This window comes from Oryx dammah, unplaced genomic scaffold (assembly GCF_014754425.2).
Source record: "Oryx dammah isolate SB20612 unplaced genomic scaffold, SCBI_Odam_1.1 HiC_scaffold_19, whole genome shotgun sequence".
NCBI classification, from domain to species: Eukaryota; Metazoa; Chordata; class Mammalia; order Artiodactyla; family Bovidae; genus Oryx; species Oryx dammah.
The window spans coordinates 46732721-46752694 of record NW_024070203.1 but is presented as its reverse complement, the minus strand read 5'-3'; the positions used below and the strand labels follow the sequence as shown (position 1 = coordinate 46752694).

Here is a 19974-nt window from a genome sequence, read left to right as displayed (position 1 = left end):
AGAGTCCAAAACCAAGATCACCAGCCCAGCCTATGGGAGGAGTGACGAGACAAGAAGGCAGGAGGTATGACTTCCACATGATGTACGTAACCTTTGGGGTGAGAGAGCACGGCATTTAGGAACAGTCTGAGTAGATCTAAAGTGTTGGCTTAGATGGTAAAGAATCCTGCCTGGAATTCAGGAGCCCGGGGTTCAGTCCCTGGGTTGGGAAGATCCTCTGAAGAAGGAAATGGCAATCCACTCCAGTCTTCTTGCCTGAAGAATTCCATGGACAGAGGTGCGTGGTGGGCTACAGTCCATGGGGTTGCCACGAGTTGCACATGATTGAGCAGCGAACACACACACAAAGCATAGAGTACATGCCAAGCAGTTGGGAGAGAAGAGGACGGAGGAGCCAGATTATGAGAGGCTTTGTAAACTCTGCGAAGGAAGTGCCATGTCATATGAATGCCCAGGGTAATCATGAACGAATGCTTATCTTTGCTATGGAGATGAATTGCATCGTGAAGTCAGGGGTATCAGTAATCTAGAGGAGAAATCACCAGGGCTTGTTTGTGGGAACAGAGTATGGGGGCAAATGGAGAAGCTCTTAAGAAAATAGTCTGGAGAGGATGTGCGAGTAGATTTGATGTACTGGGTTGGGAATCCCGAATCTTAGTTCAGGCTTGAACAGTAAGGTAGAGATGGAAAACCCAGGACAGTGAGCTGGCTCTAAGAGGAAGATGCTAAGTACAGGTTTTTTGAGTTGTTGAATTTGAAGTGTGTTCTGTACATCAGACAGACTCCAACAAGTGAGTAAATGCAGGTTTGAAGCTCAACAGAGAGAAGTGAGTTTGAAGTCATCACTCATGAAATTGGTTAAGATTCCAAGAAGAACGTATTGAGTGAAAAAGAAACATCTCAGAGCAGGGGTCTCTTTGTGAGATTTCTGTTTGGCAACACAGAATCTCAACATACATTGATAACATATGTAAAACAAAAGTGGACGTTCTAACAAACTGGTAACTGACCTGCCTGTGAAGCTATCTTCCTAGTTTTTCCAAAGTCTCTTTTTTATTATTTTTTATTGTGGTATAATTGATGTATAAGAATATGTAAGTTTCAGGTGTATAACATACTGATTCACACTTTTAAAGGTTATATTCCATTTATCATTATTTAAAATACTGGCTTTATTTCCTGAAAAATAGAATAAAATAAAATACTGGCTTCGTTCTATGGATGAAGCAACTAGGAGGCAGTGTGGTCTGAGGAAACAGTGAACACTTCTTTGAAGTTCAGGCCCAAGTTTAGGCCTCACCTGAACAATGAATGCATGAGCTTCACCCATCAACCCTGGTGAGCATCCGAGATGGTTCAGAGGTGCAGTACAGTTAGAGAATATTTGGAGCCCCAGTCAGTGCCTGGCACCTGGTGGGCCTCTGCATGTAAACTGCCTTTTCTGCTTACCGAACAGACATGCCACTTCGGCTGGTAATTCATGTAATTGGCTGAGGGCTGTCAGTTTATTTAAAAATCCTGAGAAATTGACCTGTTGGTGTCACCTATGACAGACTTTTTGTTTAGATTCTTCATTTTGACAGGTGCCCAGTAATCTTCAGTCTGGGAGATTTTACTCACTTACCTTCATAGGAAGTTTTCTTAGTAGAGAAAAAAGAAGTCTTCTTTTCTTTTTCTTTTTTTTTTTTTTAAATTGACTAGTGCAAGAGAAAGCCTGTAACTTCAACTTCCCCCAAATGTGCTTAAGTTGTGGTCCCTGGAGTCTTCTCCCATTTCGGGGCAGTTACAATAGAGCTTCTATCTGGGCTCAGCCAGTCCAGTATGCTAACAGCATTTCTAAGGAAACGCTTTTCAATCTCAGATTCTTCTTGCTACTAATTGTGTGCTACTCCTTTGTAAGGCAGGTAGAGGACCGGGGGAGGCAGAGAGGATGCTGTTTTTTGATCAACATTATCTGGTGATTTTGTTTGCCTCTTGGAAAAACAGTCAACTAAGAAGTATCTTCTGGTATTGTGTTTTGTCAAGAAGTTAAAGGGACATTTTAGGTCCAAGATACCATCCCTTTTAATTGGTGGAAATTGTTGTTTTAAACACACATTCATGTAGTCCTCCTGCATTTGCAGATAAAAAATGTTTCTACTAAATAAAAAATAAGTAGCTTGGAACATTAATAGTTGAAAGGTAGTATTTAGCATGTTTGTAATAAGAACATGTAGAGGTGTGGCAAAATAATACTTTCTCTTTGCAAAGTAAAAATTATACTTTGCTTTCTTCAAAATATAGGGGAAATTACTTGCATTCTAAATGCCAAAAATGAAAGATTCACTCTGCTTTCAATCACATACCTATTCAAATTGTTGTAAGCAGAAGTCAAGGCCTTAAGGAAATTGACAGAAGCTTTCCCAAAATCCAAGAGAAAATGTAAAACTTTATGATAGAGTTAAGAAACAACTGAATTTTGTAAAGCTTTTTAGGGATGATAGTAAACAAGATGCAGATATCCATCTGTGTTCTCAAAGTGTTTAAAATCATGTAAGCTCAGAGTAAGGACTCAGAAAGATGAGGGTGACATTGAAACCGCCACAGAGGATTAATAGGAATCGACAGAGCTGTATGGAGTGAACTTTAGAGAAGAATGTTCTGAGCAGAAGGGATATAGAACAAGGATCAGAGATTTGAGTGAAGAAAAATGTCAAATAAGGAAAGTATAATATAGCCTAAAGAGATAACTGAATGTCATGAATCTACGTTTGTTCATCAGCCTGGTCATTCACTTAAACATTTATCAAGTGATTACTGTTTTGTGCACAAAGATGCTTAAATGTTATTCTTTAATAATAAATATTCTTTTAGATGCTTAAAATAGAATTGTAAGGAAGATTGACAGCCATTGCCCTACTTATTAACAATTTAAAAAATGCTATCAGCATTTTAAAACAGTTTGAAGAACTATCAGTCATTGTTTGGTTAAGAGAAATATGAGACATGTATAACTGTGAAATAGTATTCAGCAATTTAAAAGATAATAGAGATGGTTAACTGATAGAAAATTATATTTATTCCACATTGCTGAGTGGAAGAGAAAGTAGCTACAAAACAGGTACCTGGTTTTACCTGCTGTTTTGGTATGTGCTCTGTGCTCCAGTCTTATAGTCCTGTCCAGCTCTTTGTGACTCCATGGACTGTAGCCCGCCAGGCTCCTCTGTCCCTGGAATTCTCCAGACAAGAATAGTGGAGCAGTTACCATTTCGTACTCCAAGGGGATCTTCTTGACCCAGGGATCAAATGTCTGTCTCTTGGATCTCCTGCATTGGCAGGTGGATTTTTTACCCCAGCACCACCTGGGAGGCACTTTTTTGGGGGGGGGGGGGGGTATATATCACCTATCAACATTTAAGCTCTATGAAAAACATGAGGAAGGCTGACTGAGTGAGTGAGTGAGTAGGACCAGGAAGAACGATGGAAGAATTTAACGGTGCTTACTTCTGAGGGATGGAGTTGAAGTTTACTTCCTTTATACATTTTTCTGTTTTTCATGAATGCTGTACATGAGTATGTATCATTTTGTAATCAAACAAGATAATAAATGTATTTTCCTAAAACTACTAACTTTTTAACACTGCAATGACAAAACGTAAAAATGTTAGCAATTAATTTCCAGTTGAGTTGACCTATTCTTTCACATTAAATTCTGTCAGATAATCTGGAGGGTTTCCTTCAGTATCATCCATGTGCTTGGTCCACATAGGAAAGGAATAGGCAGAAATAAGGTCCAACTTAGAAAAAAGAGAGAAAAAAGACCCATAAAAAGTGATCTCTTCCTTCCACGAATTTACTACCTGCTGGGATACACAGAAGTGATCTCTGTAAGCCTTCATTTCCTTTTCCATCAGATGTAGAGTTTAAGGTAGGGTTGGAAATAACATGGGCTTCCCTGGTAGCTCAGCTGGTAAAGAATCTGCCTGCAGTGCAGGAGACCCTGGTTCAGTTCCTGAGTTGGGACGATCCCCAGGAGAAGGGACAGGCTTGCAGGATAGGGACCAGACACATGGTAGCTCTTAATGATTGCTTTTCTGCTCTTCAGTGAGCCCCAGAGCATTCGTCAGGGCTAACAGAGCAAAGGAACCTTGCCTTGACAGGTGAGGGGGCGAGACAAGGCATTCCAGCAAGCAATAGACACAACCGTTATCCAGCGAAAGAGGGACACAGAGACCAGGCTGAGACTGACCTGCCAGGAGCATGTGACCCCTGCAGATGGGCTGTGAAGGAGAGACAGACGTGGCATTGGATGGGCAAGGTTAAGGCTTAGTAGAAAAGCCTTTGAATGCCCATTGGCATTGGCATATATTTGATGTTTCTAATTTAATTTTTCCTAAGCATCTATTAGGGCTTCCCAGGCGGTGCTGGTGGTAAAGAACCCACCTGCCAATGCAGGAGACTTCAGAGACACAAGTTTAATCCCTGGGTTGGGAAGATCTCCTGGAGGAGGGCATGGCAACTCACTCCAGTATTGTTGCCTGGAGGATCCCATGGACAGAGGAGCCGGGTGAGCTATAGTCCATAGGGTCACAAAGAGTCAGCACACACGCAAGCATCTGATCACCTTCTGGTTAAAAGGCAGATACAGAAAGAGAAGTGAAGTGTATTACCTGCCGCCAAGAAGCTAACCCTCCAGAGTGGAAATTGTATTTCCGAGCAGGAGGTTGGGGGTGGGGGGTGGACAAAACCTACTCTGAGAGAACTGTATCTGACAGTGATTTGATGCACAGGCTGGATTGAAAGGAAAAGAGCTAGAAGTATGGTGAATCCCATGTTCCATTCTCATAGCTTTGTTAGAATTCTAGTTCCTTCCCTGAGAGAAAATTCTAATGGCACTCACTTGTACCCTCTCTCTCCAGCCCTTCCCATGTTTATGAAGCCATTCTGGCTATATGTGCATTTCATTTATTTTTGTATGCTTAGTGCCTGGAATAGGTGGTCAGTCATTATTAGTTGAGTACATAACAAAATGAAAGAATACAGAATGTGTGTCCTGTAATATATAACATAGACCATATTAATACTATATAATACTTTCCTGAATAATATACAAACAACCAAAAGATATTCTTTGTGGCTTGAAATGTTTAATCATAGGAAAAGGGGGTGGTTTTATAGGAAGTGAGACTGTGAGTATGAACAAAATTTTTCCTTAGTTTTCAGCCCCCAACTCCTTTTCCCTCTGCTATTGACATGCATTGGTTTGGGGCACACCAGAGCCTCCTGCACCCCCATGCTGAAGGAAATTTACCAGATAAGACAGTTCATACAAAGTAATGGAGCTTAAGTCATTTACCCTTACCGGAAGTCTTTGTCTTATAAAAGAAGATTGAAAAGGGAAGATGTCAAGGGGTGGAATTTCAGACCCCCTGATACTTAGAAGAGAAGAGAGAGCTTTTTGAGTAAGAAAGTGCCTCCTGAGAGGTCCTCACTCCCCATGAAGGGGCTGACAGTGAGGGAAGGTGATGACGGAACCTTCCTTCAGCTCATGGGGAACCTATTTTTTTAAGTGCCTATGTCCGGTTCTGCCAACTTTTCTTTCGGGAGTCAGCAATAATTATATGGCAGAGGAAATCAGCATGGAAAATTTTTATTCACTTATTAACTGAGGGTGTTATTCTGAGCTACACAGTCTTTGATACAAAATTGAGTCTCTCTTACCAGTATAAAGTCATCTCGCTGTATATTTCAACTAATATTGACAAATTGGTCTCTTTTAAACTTTCAAATTTTACTTCCCACCCCTGCAAAAAAAGAGTCACTTAAAAAACCAATTACATTGAAATATGCCTTTAAAGATTATAGACAAATGGCTTGAAGGTCAATGAAAATGAATCAATAGACATGGAATGATAATAAACCAGAACTTGTGTTTGTTGCAAACACTGAATTTTAGAGCGAAATATTGTTTCAGAGATTAAAAAAGCTCTCTTAAAATATGACCTATTTAATATCACAGCTTTAGTTCATTGGTTTATGTATGATCAAAACAGAAATAGTCCAGGTAAATGAAAACTTCTAGTTTAATGCTTGGTGAATGAATTAGTATGTGATTAATTTTCTTCAAATGGCAGTGACAGTTAAAAGAAAGTGATTGCAGGAAAGGATAAAAGGTTTCCTGGTTTGAGTATGTTTCCGTGCTTCTGGCAGCAAGTTTGCAATAAAAAGAATGATTTTTATGAGAATGTGATTATTCACAGCAAGACTAGAGTTGGTGTCACTATGAAAAATTCTTCTTTGGTAGATACTCAGCAGGAATAATAGATCTAAAAGAAAGGCAACAGGAATTACAAAGAACACTGTGGCCAATGACAAATTATGTTTGCAAAATGATGGGCAAACCCATTGAAAACTGAGAAATCAGTTCAGCAGTAAATCAAAGGCTTATTCTTAAGAGTAGTCCTGACAGTCAAAAGAGTGACATTTATATTAGACATGTACTGAGTTTTCTTTTTTTCAAGGCTCTGAATTATTATTTTGTACATTGTCAGCCTTTACTGTTTTATCTTACTACTTGATTTTAAATTACATGATACAATTAAAACTATGATATTTTAATGAAAAACTATGTAATACAATTTGACATATTATGAAACATTGATGTACTACCCTATTTTGTATTTGAAGGTATATAACATAACATTTGGGCAAACTCCAGGAAATGGTGATAGACAGGGAGGCATGGCATGCTGCGATTCACAGGGTTGCAAAGAGTTGGACACAACTGAGCAACTAACCTGAACTGAACATTTTCACTGATTTCTCTGCAGACTTGTAAAATGCCCTATCTTCTTATATTAGCTGAACTATAAATGAAGCTATTATATTTGGGCCAAAGCTTTCTGTGTATAGTATCATGCAGTAAGGGTACAGAATGCACTGAAATGTATTTTTTGCTATTGCACAAAACATAATCAATAAAAGATGAATCTTGTAGCATTAAATTATTAGGCATTCACTATATACCTTTTCACTTGGTGCTTTTTATTCACTGTATTTTTTAATTTACTGTATTTTTTTAAAGAAAGGAAAATTATGTGTTGATATCATTTGATCAAATGTAATAACATGCCATAATTATCAATTAAATGAATCCATTACTTTTAGAGACACAATGTTGAACAATTTCAGATAAGCCCATTTCATTTTAAAAACTTTTCTTCGGTTCTGTCTGGCTTTGATTAGTAAGCCTTCTTTTCCTCACCCTAAGGTGGAGGGTGTGAATAAAGACAAATATATTTAATATGACCATGTGGTAAAGAAGGTATTCATGGTTAGAAAGAAGGAACTCCAAGCAGAGTGAAACTGACATATTTATTAACATTGTACCACTCGCTAAGAAGAAACCAGCTTCATGCAATTCCTTTGGGATTCTTGGAGAAGTGTGCTGTGGAGGTATTATCATGCCATCTCACTTTTAATGAGCACATTTTTAAAGGAATTAATACTATAAGAAAATATAAATTTGAAAACATGTTCTCATCTTCTCTTTAATTCATTAATAAGGAGCTTGATAGCCCTATAATTTTTATTTAGTGATCTTAAATATTTAGTATATCCTTGTACATATATGAAAACATAGTGTAAGCACTTTATCTTCTGCTTTAACATGCCATCTTCACATACTTTTCAGTAAAGATTTTATCCTCTAAATGTTTTATGAATATTCAGCTAAACAGAATGAGATTGAAATAGCTAATGTCTTGCCTTTGCTGAAACTGCTGTAATTCAAGTCTTGGGTTTCAAATACAGGTACTAGAGATATTCTAGAAAAATATCTCTTTTGTTTAGATAATCCCTACAGGATATTGTAACTTTAAATATATTAAAATATTGTTTCTCTAAGTAAGAAACAATAATTAAAAACAGCATATGTCTCTACAAGTTGCATCTTATTACCAGATCTCAAAAATTGATGTTAAAATTCCTCTTACCTAGTTTGAGATTTGAATTTTTTTTTTCCCCCTTATTGGCTTCTATATTTGTGTCATCCTATTCCTATCAAAACAGAACGGGATATTTAAATATTGACTTATTAACACGTGTTGGCACTGATGCTGTGCTGAGTAGATAGTTTTAAAGTGGGAATGTAAAGATAAATTTGTCCAGCTGTATTTTAATTCCTTAACTTGTGTTCCCCAAACTGTCTAACAGAATGAGGCAGATTTCAAAACCTCCCTTTGTTCTTCATCTCCTGTGCTGTAGCCATGGGTAATCTGCAACCTTTTCTTTTGCAAGGAAGCATTGTGTGGGAAAGCAAGGGCAGTCTTCAGGTCACAAGGTGCACCCCAGACGGACAGGACGGGTCCTGCTGCTGAGAGCCAGAGTAACAGGGCTGCAGCCCCACACCCTTCTTTCCAGGCAGCCCTTGCCACAGGCATGCCACCAGTCCACAGTGACAGGCACAGGGCACAGCAGTGCTGTGACTTTTCGTTGCATCCATTTGAAAGTGTAGTGCGGGTTTGTACACAGCTTTAGGACACACACTACAAGCACATGATTTAGACTTACTATTTAGATCAGTGAGTCTAAATACACAGTGTGCTAATTGAACAGCCTCTTTTATACAGAGCAAAATATCCCAGTAAAATCCAAGTTTCTGCACATTTACTGATGAAAGAAAGAAAGAATTTCTTTCTTTCCTGTTTTAAGCAAAGTATATCATTGATTTATGGTGTTGTGTTAGTTTCAGGTGTACATCAAAGTGATTCAGTTAGACGTATATTTTTCTCCAGATTCTCTCCCATTATAGGTTGTTGCAAGATATTGAATACAGTTCCCTGTGCTACACCGTACAGACAGAATTTCTTTACCACAGAGCTCAAGGAGCTGAATCTAATTGTCAGTGAATTAGGAGCAGGACTCTTCACATCTTTGCCATCAATTAGTTTGCTTCTGGACCACCCCTCCCCCCTCCATAGAACTTCCAAGTCACAGAAAATCTCTAGGGTTGACCCATCTTACCTTATTTTTCCAACAAAATTATGCAGATATCTAGGTAGTCAGGAGTTATTTCCAAAAGCCGCGTGGAAATTACTCCCTTAAAAACCTCTGTCATCCTGTAATGCCACCTGTACGATTTGGATTTTTGATTAGAAAGAGGGTAGTGTGAGCAGATCCACAGGGAGAATCTTTTGTTTTTTCTTTTAATTTTTCAAAGCACTGTTAATCACTTACCTTCCAGACAACTAATGAGTGTATGCCATGTGTGGTAGTCGCTTCAGTTGTGTCTGACTCTTTGTGACCCCATGGAGCCCACCAGGCTCCTCTGTCCATGGAATTCTCCAGGCAAGAATACTGGAGTGGGTTGCCATTTCCTCCTCTGGAGGATCTTTGCGACCCAGGGATCGAACCCACATCTCTTATGTCTCCTGCATTAGCAGGCAGGTTCTTTACCACTAGCACTACCTGGGAAGCCCATTTGAGTGGTTGTCTCTAAAAGCACTAGAACTACTCCTGTACTCCATATATTACAGTTTTCATATTTAGGAATAAAAGGAAAACGTTCTGGTAACTTGCAGATGTCTTAGGTGTCAAGCTAGTTATCTTATTGTTTGGTGGAGAGGTCAGAGCAGTGGATGTAATTGCTTTATGACAGAAGGAGACAGAGAACCCAGCCACCATGTCCCTGGCCAACTCCAGCAAGTCTCAGTAGGCTTACTGATGCATGGACACAATGGAAATAGCTCCTTCTCTGAGGATGCTTTTTCTTTCCATTTTTGCTTCATAAAGGAAGGTATTGAAACAATTAGTCGGCAGTATGGTGTTCGTTTTCTCATGGTAAATTTGGAAAATGGAGCAAATATCGCTTCAGTCAGCAGAATCAGGGCTTATATAACTCAACTTCTCCCAAGACATGTTTGTAACATTTTTATATTGTTCCCTTTCATAACGTGCAGACTGCCTCCAAGTCTTCAAGTCTGTTTATGCAAAGCCTGCAGGTTTACTTGGAGTTTATGTTTCTAGTGTCAGGTTCAGGGGTGTAAACGCCTCAGCATCCTGACTGTGATGTCACTGTGTTTGGCACAGAGAATAAGACCCATTGTAACTGTCTTAATTCTTTTCATTAATTTTCCTAAATGAACATGAATGGCATGGTGTGTTTTTACATAATTATGGCACAAGTGAGAGGCTTGAGGGAAAAGTCCAACCACTACGGTATCAAAGCAGAATAAATATTTGCAGAAAAATTCTGCCATAACTTAATATTTTGCATATGAGCCCCTGTACAAAATCTGAGTTATTCCCGGAGCTCAGTCCAAAAGAACATGTCTGTGGCCCAGCCCTGGAAGGCCAGAGATGATGATGGATCGGAAAAAGGTCAGCTTGAGTTGCAGTGCCAAGAATAATGACAGAAAGAACCAAAAAGGCAGAATAACAGTGCAACCAGAGTTCTGAGGGAGACCATGCTTTTGCTGCATGGCCGTGAGATAGGACCCCATGTGGCTTTCTTCCTGCTCCCAACACTGGACCTGGTATTCAGCTGCTTCATGGGTTGGCAGTTTTCCCAAGCCATGCATGTCAGCATTTTATAATCCAGCCTCACAAGTGCTGAGATGTCTGTAAGCTGAGGGCCCAGAGTCACTGAAGCTTGCTGATTTTATTGATTTTACTGCTCTGTGAGAAGCACAAGCCATGGAACATAAAGGGAAGCCAGACAAGGCTGAACTTTGGGCATTGGGTTTGTGGTTTATCTGAAGGATGCTTGCTCATAGGAGCCGTTTCAGGTACAATAGAGCTTACAGGCCAGTGCTGTGGACTCAGCATCATGCTTCCCTGATGGTTGCCACCTGCCCTCATTCAACTCTACTGTGACTGTGACCGAGTCCTTGTTCCTAGGCTTCGAGCCTTCTAGTAGGACATGTGACAAAGTCATGCTAATACCTATGCTCTCATCTACCCTGTGTTCTACCCCCTCCACCCTTGTAAGGACCGAGTTTCCATGATGGCTTTCCTCCTGGGAAAATTTCTCTCTGAAGTGCCAATCATTTGGAGGCCAAGAGGAGAGATGAAGGGGTGGGGCTTGAACTGGAGGATGGAGCTTGAACCTCCGAGCTCTGGGCCAGAAGAGGGGCAGTGGTGACAAATGCTGGACCCCCAGGTGGGCATGGGGCAGATAGAGGTGAGGATACATCCTGGAGCAGGAATCCCGTAAACATTAAACAACTGACAAGCCAGCAGGGGCCTAGGTTATGGAGTGGGCCATTGTCTAAATTATGCAAAATCCAGGGATCCTAGGGAGAAATAATGCTTGGGGATCAAAGGCCTGTATAGTGTCTCAGCACTGAGGTTACTTAGCTTTTCTGAGTCTTCATTTATTTGCAGCCATAAAATAGGCTGTAACCTTAAATACTATTTTGTGTTCAACGTAAGTAAGTATCAGTAATTCAGCTCAATAAAGGAGTCTGTGTGAGTAGGAACAACCATGGGCCTGCCTCTGTAGGTGTGCTAAGTCACTTCAGTCATGTCTGACTCTTTGTGACCCCATGGACTAGCCCACCAGCCTCTTTTGTGCATGGGATCCTCCAGGCGAGAATACTGGAGTGGGTTGCCATGCCCTTCTCCAGGGAATCTTCCCGACCCAAGGAACAAAACCACCTCACTTATGTCTCTTCTAAAGCCCGTGGAGTTCTTTACCACCACACAAATATAGAAAACAGCTCTTATTGGAGTTGTTATCCATCCCTTCAAGGGAAGGAAAAATCCATTCTTCATAGGATATAGACTGTCAATACAGGATACCTTTGTAATCCAGTGTCAGTGGGTGGTGTATTCCTGGTGCTTTAGGACTTCTGGGAAGGGAGGGACTGAGCTCAGGGCAAGAACAGTGGGCCCAATGTGTTAGCAATGTCTAATTCAGTAATAATTATGAAATTTACCTAGTGAAGGATAACCACAACTTTGCCTAGCACTGGCTTGACTCTTAGAAGCTCTTTGAGGGATGTGGGTATATGTTAAAACTGGTCAAATAAAAATGTTAATTATATACTCCTCTAGTATTGACATGACATGATGTAAACCTTTATACAAAAACATTGATATTGGCATTCCTTTGGAAAGCCATGAACAACAAATAGTTCTCTGCTTATCTCTTGATCCATTTTCAGCCCTGCATCAGTATCTGTACTTTGGGGGTTAAAAGAAACTGTTTAAGATCTTTCCTTCCTACCTCTGAGACCTGTTGATTAACTGCAGAGTCCTTTTGCATCTGTGGGGTATTTTCTAGAGAGAAGGATGGCTGGCCTCCAAAAGGTCACCTTCCCCCGCCCTCACACTACAGCCATTCAGAAGTAGAGTACCAGCATTGACAGTCCCTGTCACCTGCTGGTCCATATAACTCTCCCCCTTTGGCCTCAGGGCCTTTACACTTGCTCTTTCCTTGTCCTGCAAAGTTGTTTCCCCAGACACTCCCAGAGCGTTGCATATCCCCTTGCCTGCCATATTGTTTCTCCTGAGCACTTATCACTGTCTAATAGATTGTACATTTTGCATGTTTTCTTGTTGGGATGTCTCTCCCAACTGGAATGTTAGTCCCAAGATGGTAAGGATTTTTGTGTTAAGTGGTGTGTCCTTAGCATCTACAGCAATACCCAGAACAGGTATTCCTTAATAAATAATCAGACACAATAATAAATAAGTGATCACCTTTTTAACCCAAAGCACCCATTAGCCACTTTGGATCCATGTTGAGTGCAGAGTCTATCAGGAGACAAGGAAATGACTGCTTCACACCCCTACATGAGACCCCAAGCCTGTCACCCATGTGTGTTTGGGGTCCCTTAGGTGTCTCAAGCCTCAGCAGGCCAGAATAATGCCTGACCAATTAATTAATTAACACTAAATTGGTTGAACTGGCCATGGGAGGCCCCTATGTGGATGCTACCCCAAGACTTGGATTCGGTAATGTCTTGAATTCCTTAAAATCTTCCTGCATACTTTTTGGAGGTTTATTTCAATTACATTTTCAGCATATTCAGTCTTTTGGGAATAAAAATGTATTTTCTCATGAAATTTTATATATTCTGCACTCTGTGTATTAAGCATGTAATTAGGGTTTGTAGGGATAGATTTTGGCACCTGAAGATACAGAACGCTTCCATCGCTGTCTTCTGTGTCTGTAGGCTCTTGCAGTGGGGCTTCAAACTTTGTTGCTGTTGTTTCATTGGTTTCATTTCTTCTCCTCTCCCTCAGTTACCTAATTGTCTGGGTTTAGAATAGATTTGCAAATGAAAAGCAACCAAACTCAGAAAGCAAAAATGGACACCTCAAATTAGGCTCTTAGGAAAACAGGCAAAAAGGTGGATGGCTTCTGAAAAGTGAAAGAAGGGAAGCCTTATCACCGTGGAGGAGACAATTTCAGGATATCAGAATGCAGGGAACTGCAGTTTTCTAATTTAACAGTAAGTACACTGAGTACAAGTTCACATACAGGGCTCAGCTGAGAAATGAAATGATATTTCAGTATCTTAATAGTCTCCATTCTTTGAGGAATTAGTTTTTTATGGGTAAGCATCAAAATAGTAATATTATAGTTTCTCACTAGAAAAAAATTTTTTGTAAATACACAGCTTATTTTCCAAGACATTTTTACCATTATTTGTAAACTCATAACAGTGACTTATCATCTTTCATATTGTTGTTCAGTCGCCAAGTTATGTTATCAATTGCAAGTTTGTGCAACAGACTACTTATCTATTGTTAAGTAAACTGAGAGCTCATTCCAAAAACACATTTTACATAGACACTTTAATGATGTTTTAATTCCTAAAAGCGCCAACTAGGCCCTTTAAAAATGCTCTTGATTTTTTAATCTCTTTTTATTGGAGTATAGTTGCTTTACAGTGTTGTGTTAGTTTCTGCTGTACAGCAAAGTGAATCAGCTATATGTATATCTCTTCTGCTTTTGGATTTTCTTCCCATTTAGGTTACTGTAGAGCACTGAGTAGAGTTCCCTGAGTACATTCTCATTAGTTATCTCTTTTGATTAAAATCATTCTACAAAAATTCTCTGGCTAAGGTATATGTATGGCTGATTCCTGTTGCTGTCCACCTGAGACTATCAAAACATTGTTAATCGATTATACTCCAATAGAGAATAAGTTTAAAAAGAAATTCTGCTAAACAGCAGGGTTTTGTGGTTGCTGTCACACCAAACTGTGCTTTAATCAGATCATTGTGAAGTGAGTTTGGTTATCTGCAGGTAAAAAGGCTGGGAGCAGTTGACACTTAATTAGAGTAAACCAAGATACTGAACAGTATTTCAAATGAGGGCCCAGCCTGGGAACAAAAAGCCTTAAGGAAAGCTGGCAGGACAAAACAAATACAGGATTCAGGCAGACAATAGCTGTGGTAGAGTCATCAACAGTCATTAGAAGATAAGGCTGCTCTGTTAGTAATGGAGATTTACAACTGCATTAGCTTAAGAAAAGCCTCTTAACACTGTTTTTCCAAAGCATTCTTCCCACCCCTAGAATTAACCAGGTAACTTTGGGTCAGCTTTGATTCCTTAAATTCAATTCTTTTAAACGTATCTTTTCCTCTTCTAATTCCTCAACTTCCTCCCTCTCTCTGTTCTTTCTCCCCAGAGAGAAAAATCCTGCATTAACAGCACTGAGGCTTTGGGGGGTTCTGTTTGTTTGTGGGAGTACCCTTTTGCGCATTTGTGTTTTTTAACTAACCACACACCCTAACAGAGTCGTGTACCAACGGCATTTTTATATTTCTGTTTAGATGAATGGCTAGATGGTAGAAAGTCACGATTTAGTAATTCTTTAAACCCAGAATAAGTACGTTGTTGAAAAAACACAACTATCATTCATCTTTCACCCTCCGAATTATGTATAATAACTCAGAAATTTCCCATTGTGTTTTGCAGGAATGACCTGTTTTTAAAATGTTAAATTCACAGTCCTGCCTGCGAGGCCTCCTGGACTTTTATTCCTTTTTTTTTCTTATCTGGGGTTATGGACCTCAGGAGAGGAGGGAAGGGTTACAAGGTCAAAGCCTTTTCCTCCTTGGAACTTGCGGCTTGCTGGGAGAGGGTTGCCTGGAAAATAGATGCTTTAGAAGGAGGAGGTTGGGGTCAGGATTTTAATTCTGTTAAGCAACAGCTGGTTTGAGTTTCTTTCCACTTCTATCTCCTGCTCCCTTCCTCACAAATCCATGGAGAGAATTTGTGCAGAAGGAACTGGCAACATAAAAATCCACCTTCTATTCCTAGGGTGCTTTATCTCTGGCATCTTTGTTACACATTGAATGTCAAGCACAAGAGGGATAGGATAGATTTGATGAGGTGAACTCTATGGGAAGGATGACTAGAGCTTTAGTCCAAAGAACCTTTTAAAATACAAGATGCACGCCTGCCGATTTCTTATAAGATTTTTTTTCACTAAAACTTTTAATGGAAGTAAGTGTCAGAAAGGCCACTGTGGTATTTGGAGGCCGACTGCCAAGAGAAGAATCATGGCTGAAATATTAAAACATGCCAAGTGCGTATTACTTGTTTCTGGACCAGAGACCATGTCTGTCTCCAAATTATAGTTTGCCTTCATTTGTTCAGCAAATGTTTATTGAGTGTTGCTCTTCCCACAAAGATGCTGGAGGCTGGGGCACAGCAGTAAGATGTAGGAGTGCTTACATGTGAACAGGTGTATCAGTGTGAACCCGTCCGGCTGGGCTTTAACCCACAATTACACCCCCTGTTCTAAACAGTTTATGCATGGTGTGAGATTTTAAAATCAGGTCTGTTCCAATCATATTATTTTATAATCAACTCATAAATCCACTATTTAAAATGAATATGTAATAACAGAAAAACAGTAAAAAAAAAAAAAGTTAAGTTTTGAAAATAGTAAAAGAAAAAAAAAACACCTCATGATTAATTTTTTTAGATTGGGAAGTCTCCCATGCTTTTTTCCTACACACACACGCACACACACACATGTGCACGCGCGAGCAAAATAAAACTCACATCTCTCAAATCAATAGCAAACTAGTAACAGATTTTCTGGTCTGGGCTCCACGCTGGCCTCAGGCTGTGTTGGTGTGTGGCTCAACAGCAATCAAAGGTCATAATTTCATTGGCAGTTAGCATCAGGTTTAATTTTTCTAGCATGTTAGATTTACCGAAATGTCTGGTTTCAGTTACACTTCGGCATTGACTGAATCAGCTCAGAGCAGTGTGATGTCTTCGGGTACCTGAGGTTTATGGAACACATATGCTAATTGTTTTCAATCACTTTCCTTTCTAAACACAAAAATGTGTTTTCTGAACCTGAGTAACAGTAGTCCTTATTGACATTGCTCCTTTCTTATACTGAAAAAGGACCCAAAGTAGGTAAAAATGTCAATTTAACAAGACTGCCACCTACTGATTGACATGGTTGGCAAACACTACCAATTTCAGTGTTTGGTTGTTGTTTTTTTTAAATAGCTGTGTATGGTTTTTCCCCAAAAAATGTAGATGCTTTTTGAAAATTAACATGTATCAATTTTAATTGTGTTTTAGGAATGTGACCAAGTTCATATAGACGATGTCTCTTCCGATGACAATGGACAAGACCTAAGGTGAGCCCGTGATCGGGAAGTTATGGTTTAATTGCTCAGCTCATTAAGATGAACTTTCTCTTTGGTTAACTTTGGGCTTTTCTTGCATCTAAATAGCACATATAACTTTGGAACAGATGGCTTTCCTGCTGCAGCAACCAGTGCTAATTTATGCTTGGCAACCGGTGTCCGGGGCGGTGTAGACTGGATGAGAAAGTTGGCCTTCCGCTACAGACGAGTAAAAGAGATCTACAATACCTACAAAAATAATGTTGGAGGCAAGTGACTATCACCAGTAGCTTGCTGGGTTGGTTAAGACAGTCTCAATAAAATACTCAGAGCATCATACATTTACAACACATTTCTGGGGGTAGAACAGCTTTTGCTGAGAGTAGTCTCATCTAACCAGTGATTATTCTGCTGTAATTGAATGAGAGAAGTAATAGATTTAGAGCCAGCTGCTCTGGCCAGGCTAATCTAATCCTGGCTCCCTTTCTTAGCAGTGGTGTGAGTTAGTAAACTTACTGGAGTAAGTTTCTTGACCTCTTGCCTAAAGGACTTAAGATGAATCATAAAACATCCTTCTATCAGGTAGATGCTTGTATTAGTTCATCTTTTGATTGTGTTTCAAAAGGACTTTGGTATGAAAAGGAATATATTGACTTCCCTGGTGGCTCAGATGATAATCTACCTGCAATGAAAGAGACCTGGGTTCATCCCTGGATTGGGAACATCCCCTGGAGACGGGAATGGCAACCCACTCCAGTATTCTTGCCTGGAGAGTTCCATGGACAGAGGAGCCTGGTGGGCTGCTACACAGTCCATGGGGTTGCAGAGAGTCAGACACGACTGAGCAACTAACACACAATGAAAAGTTTAAGGGTGATTGTTGGTTTCTAGCATGGCTAAATTCAGATGCTCTGGTGATGCAATCAGTAATCCTTGGCCTGTGATTTCCTTTGGGGTCAGTCCCTCCTGAAAGGTGGCAAAAGTGACCACCAGTAGACCCAGGCTTCTATTCAACCAGTCTAGCACCTCCATGGGGTGGAGAAACATCTTTCCCAATAGATTCAACAAAAAAGTTCCAGGCACTTTCAGTGGCCAAGACAAGGTCATATGCCTATTGTGGGAGCCAGAGGATAGTGTTGTGTGTCTGTGCAAATTATGCAGTTGGAGAAATAGGGGTGAGTAGGCTCCCTCAATAGAAGAGAGGACTTCTATAACTAGAAAAAGGGATGTCGGGAATGCAGAAACAATAGATGTCCCCTACAGTACTAAATATTTGTTGAATGGTATGTGAAAAATTGCTTAGTACACGTAAAGCTTGAGGGGAGGTATTAGAATAGTTTTAAATGTTTATTGTTTATAAAGTTGGCGAGACTCGTTGGTAAGGAAGTAGTTCCTTTGCTTTTAAATCCACAGGTCTGCTTGGTCCAGCCAAGAGGGAAGCCTGGTTGCAGCTGAGGGCTGAAATTGAAGCCCTGACAGACTCCTGGTTGACACTGGCTCTGAAAGCCCTCACGCTCATTCACTCCCGGTAAGCTGTCCCCAAGTCACTCCGTAGGCCTCTGCCTGAAGACAGACTTTGCTTGTTCATTTTGGAGACTTATTTTTCAACTGTCTTTTTTCTTTCTGTTCTCATAGAACGAACTGTGTGAATATTTTAGTAACAACTACTCAGCTTATCCCAGCATTGGCAAAAGTCTTGCTATATGGTTTAGGAATTGTATTTCCAATAGAAAATATTTACAGTGCAACTAAAATAGGTAAGCTACTTTTTAATCATTTATATAACAGTCAACCTTTTGCTTTCAGGCTAGTAAAAATGAAAGGCAACAAATAGGATTTTATTTACAGGATTCTAAATGTCAGAAAACTAGAATAATGTTTAAACCAATTTTATTGTCAAAATTGCCTTTAGATATCAAGATAAATATAAAGCATAATCCATGTAGCTGAACTCAGAAAATTTTACTTCACTGGCTGACATTAAAACTTATGCATTTTACTACAGTCAACTTAGCATCATTTTTAGATTATTATTTTTATTCTCTTAGGCAGCATCAACAAAAATTATTTTATAAGCTAAAACAAGTAGTTATATAGAAATATACAAAGCAGAAATAACTAATAGCTTTAATTAGGCAACTCCAATATATTATTATTACTGGAACTATTTTTTTTTTTTGCTTTAATTTAACATGTGTAAATGATTAAGTTCTCATTTTTGTTATGGGGATCAAAAAATTAGATTCTTACAAAAAGAAAATGTAGTTAGGAAAGATTAGTGTGAAATTTACTTAAAATATCAACCAAGACAAAACAAAAGTAGGAATTAAAAGAAGACATGGCTCTTGTTCTCAGGGAATTCACTGTCTAACAGAGGAAACAGACAACAAAATAACTATAGTATGACAGAGTATTCAATGGTATATAAATGAACACTTATCAGGTATTTACTAGGTGCCCAGAATTGTACTAAACATTTTACATATTTAAAGTCCATCTTTGCAACCTTTTCATATTACAGGTGAGGAAGCTAAATCTCAGAGATGTAAGTAAGTCAGTTTAAGTTAATAGCTAGTAAAGCTGAGAGTTAGAGTAGATCTCTGAGTCTAAGGTCCAGCAGACCATTCCACACGCTGAGGGATCCTACCAGTAAGTGCCCAATTGTGCACTTCATTGGGGGAGCATTCAGTCCCACTCAGAAGGAGGCAGAAGGGCAAGTGTCAGTGAAAGTTAAAGGGAAGGTGTGACATTTGAGCTGGGTATAGAAGGGTATATAAGAGTTTATATATAGGTAGTTTGTAAAGGCAGATGGCTAGTGAGAACAAAGCAACAGAGAAATTAAAATGTATTCCCTGCTGAGGGACTTGTGAGTTTTTCTGGGTGATTAATATGCAGTATTCATGGGTAGCTGGCAAGGTAGATTTGGGTTTTAAGTGGCCTTATATATTGCTATCGGAGAAGGCAATGGCACCCCACTCCAGTACTCTTGCCTGGAAAATCCCATGGAAGGAGGAGCCCGGAAGGCTGCAGTCCATGGGGTCGCTGAGGGTCAGACATGACTGAGCAACTTCACTTTGACTTTTCACTTTCATGTATTGGAGAAGGAAATGGCAGCCCACTCCAATGTTCTTGCCTGGAGAATCCCAGGGACGGGGGAGCCTGGTGGGCTGACATCTCTGGGGTCGCAGAGAGTCGGACACGACTGAAGTGACTTAGCAGCAGCAGCATATGTTGCTATGAGGAGGTGAATGTTATGTAATTGAGTCCTAGGGACAGAGGATGGGTGTGCTGTTAAGTGGGAAGAAGGTTGTTTCTGGCTAAACAAAAAGGGGCAAAACAGACTATCTCTGATTTGTTCTTCTCTTCAAAGAATTTACTGAA

The 19974-nt window shown here is 39.8% G+C and overlaps 1 protein-coding gene across 2 annotated transcripts in view; it reads left to right on the top strand.

Annotated features, from left to right (window-relative positions):
• The window catches only part of EYA1 (EYA transcriptional coactivator and phosphatase 1), a 186067-nt gene that overhangs the window by 150793 nt on the left and 15300 nt on the right, over window positions 1-19974 (top strand). For both annotated transcript variants that reach the window (XM_040261367.1, XM_040261368.1), the window contains 4 exons: window positions 16547-16605; window positions 16702-16862; window positions 18007-18121; window positions 18229-18350. In XM_040261367.1, coding sequence (XP_040117301.1) covers window positions 16547-16605; window positions 16702-16862; window positions 18007-18121; window positions 18229-18350 — 457 coding nt within the window. The remainder of the gene's footprint in view (window positions 1-16546; window positions 16606-16701; window positions 16863-18006; window positions 18122-18228; window positions 18351-19974) is intronic.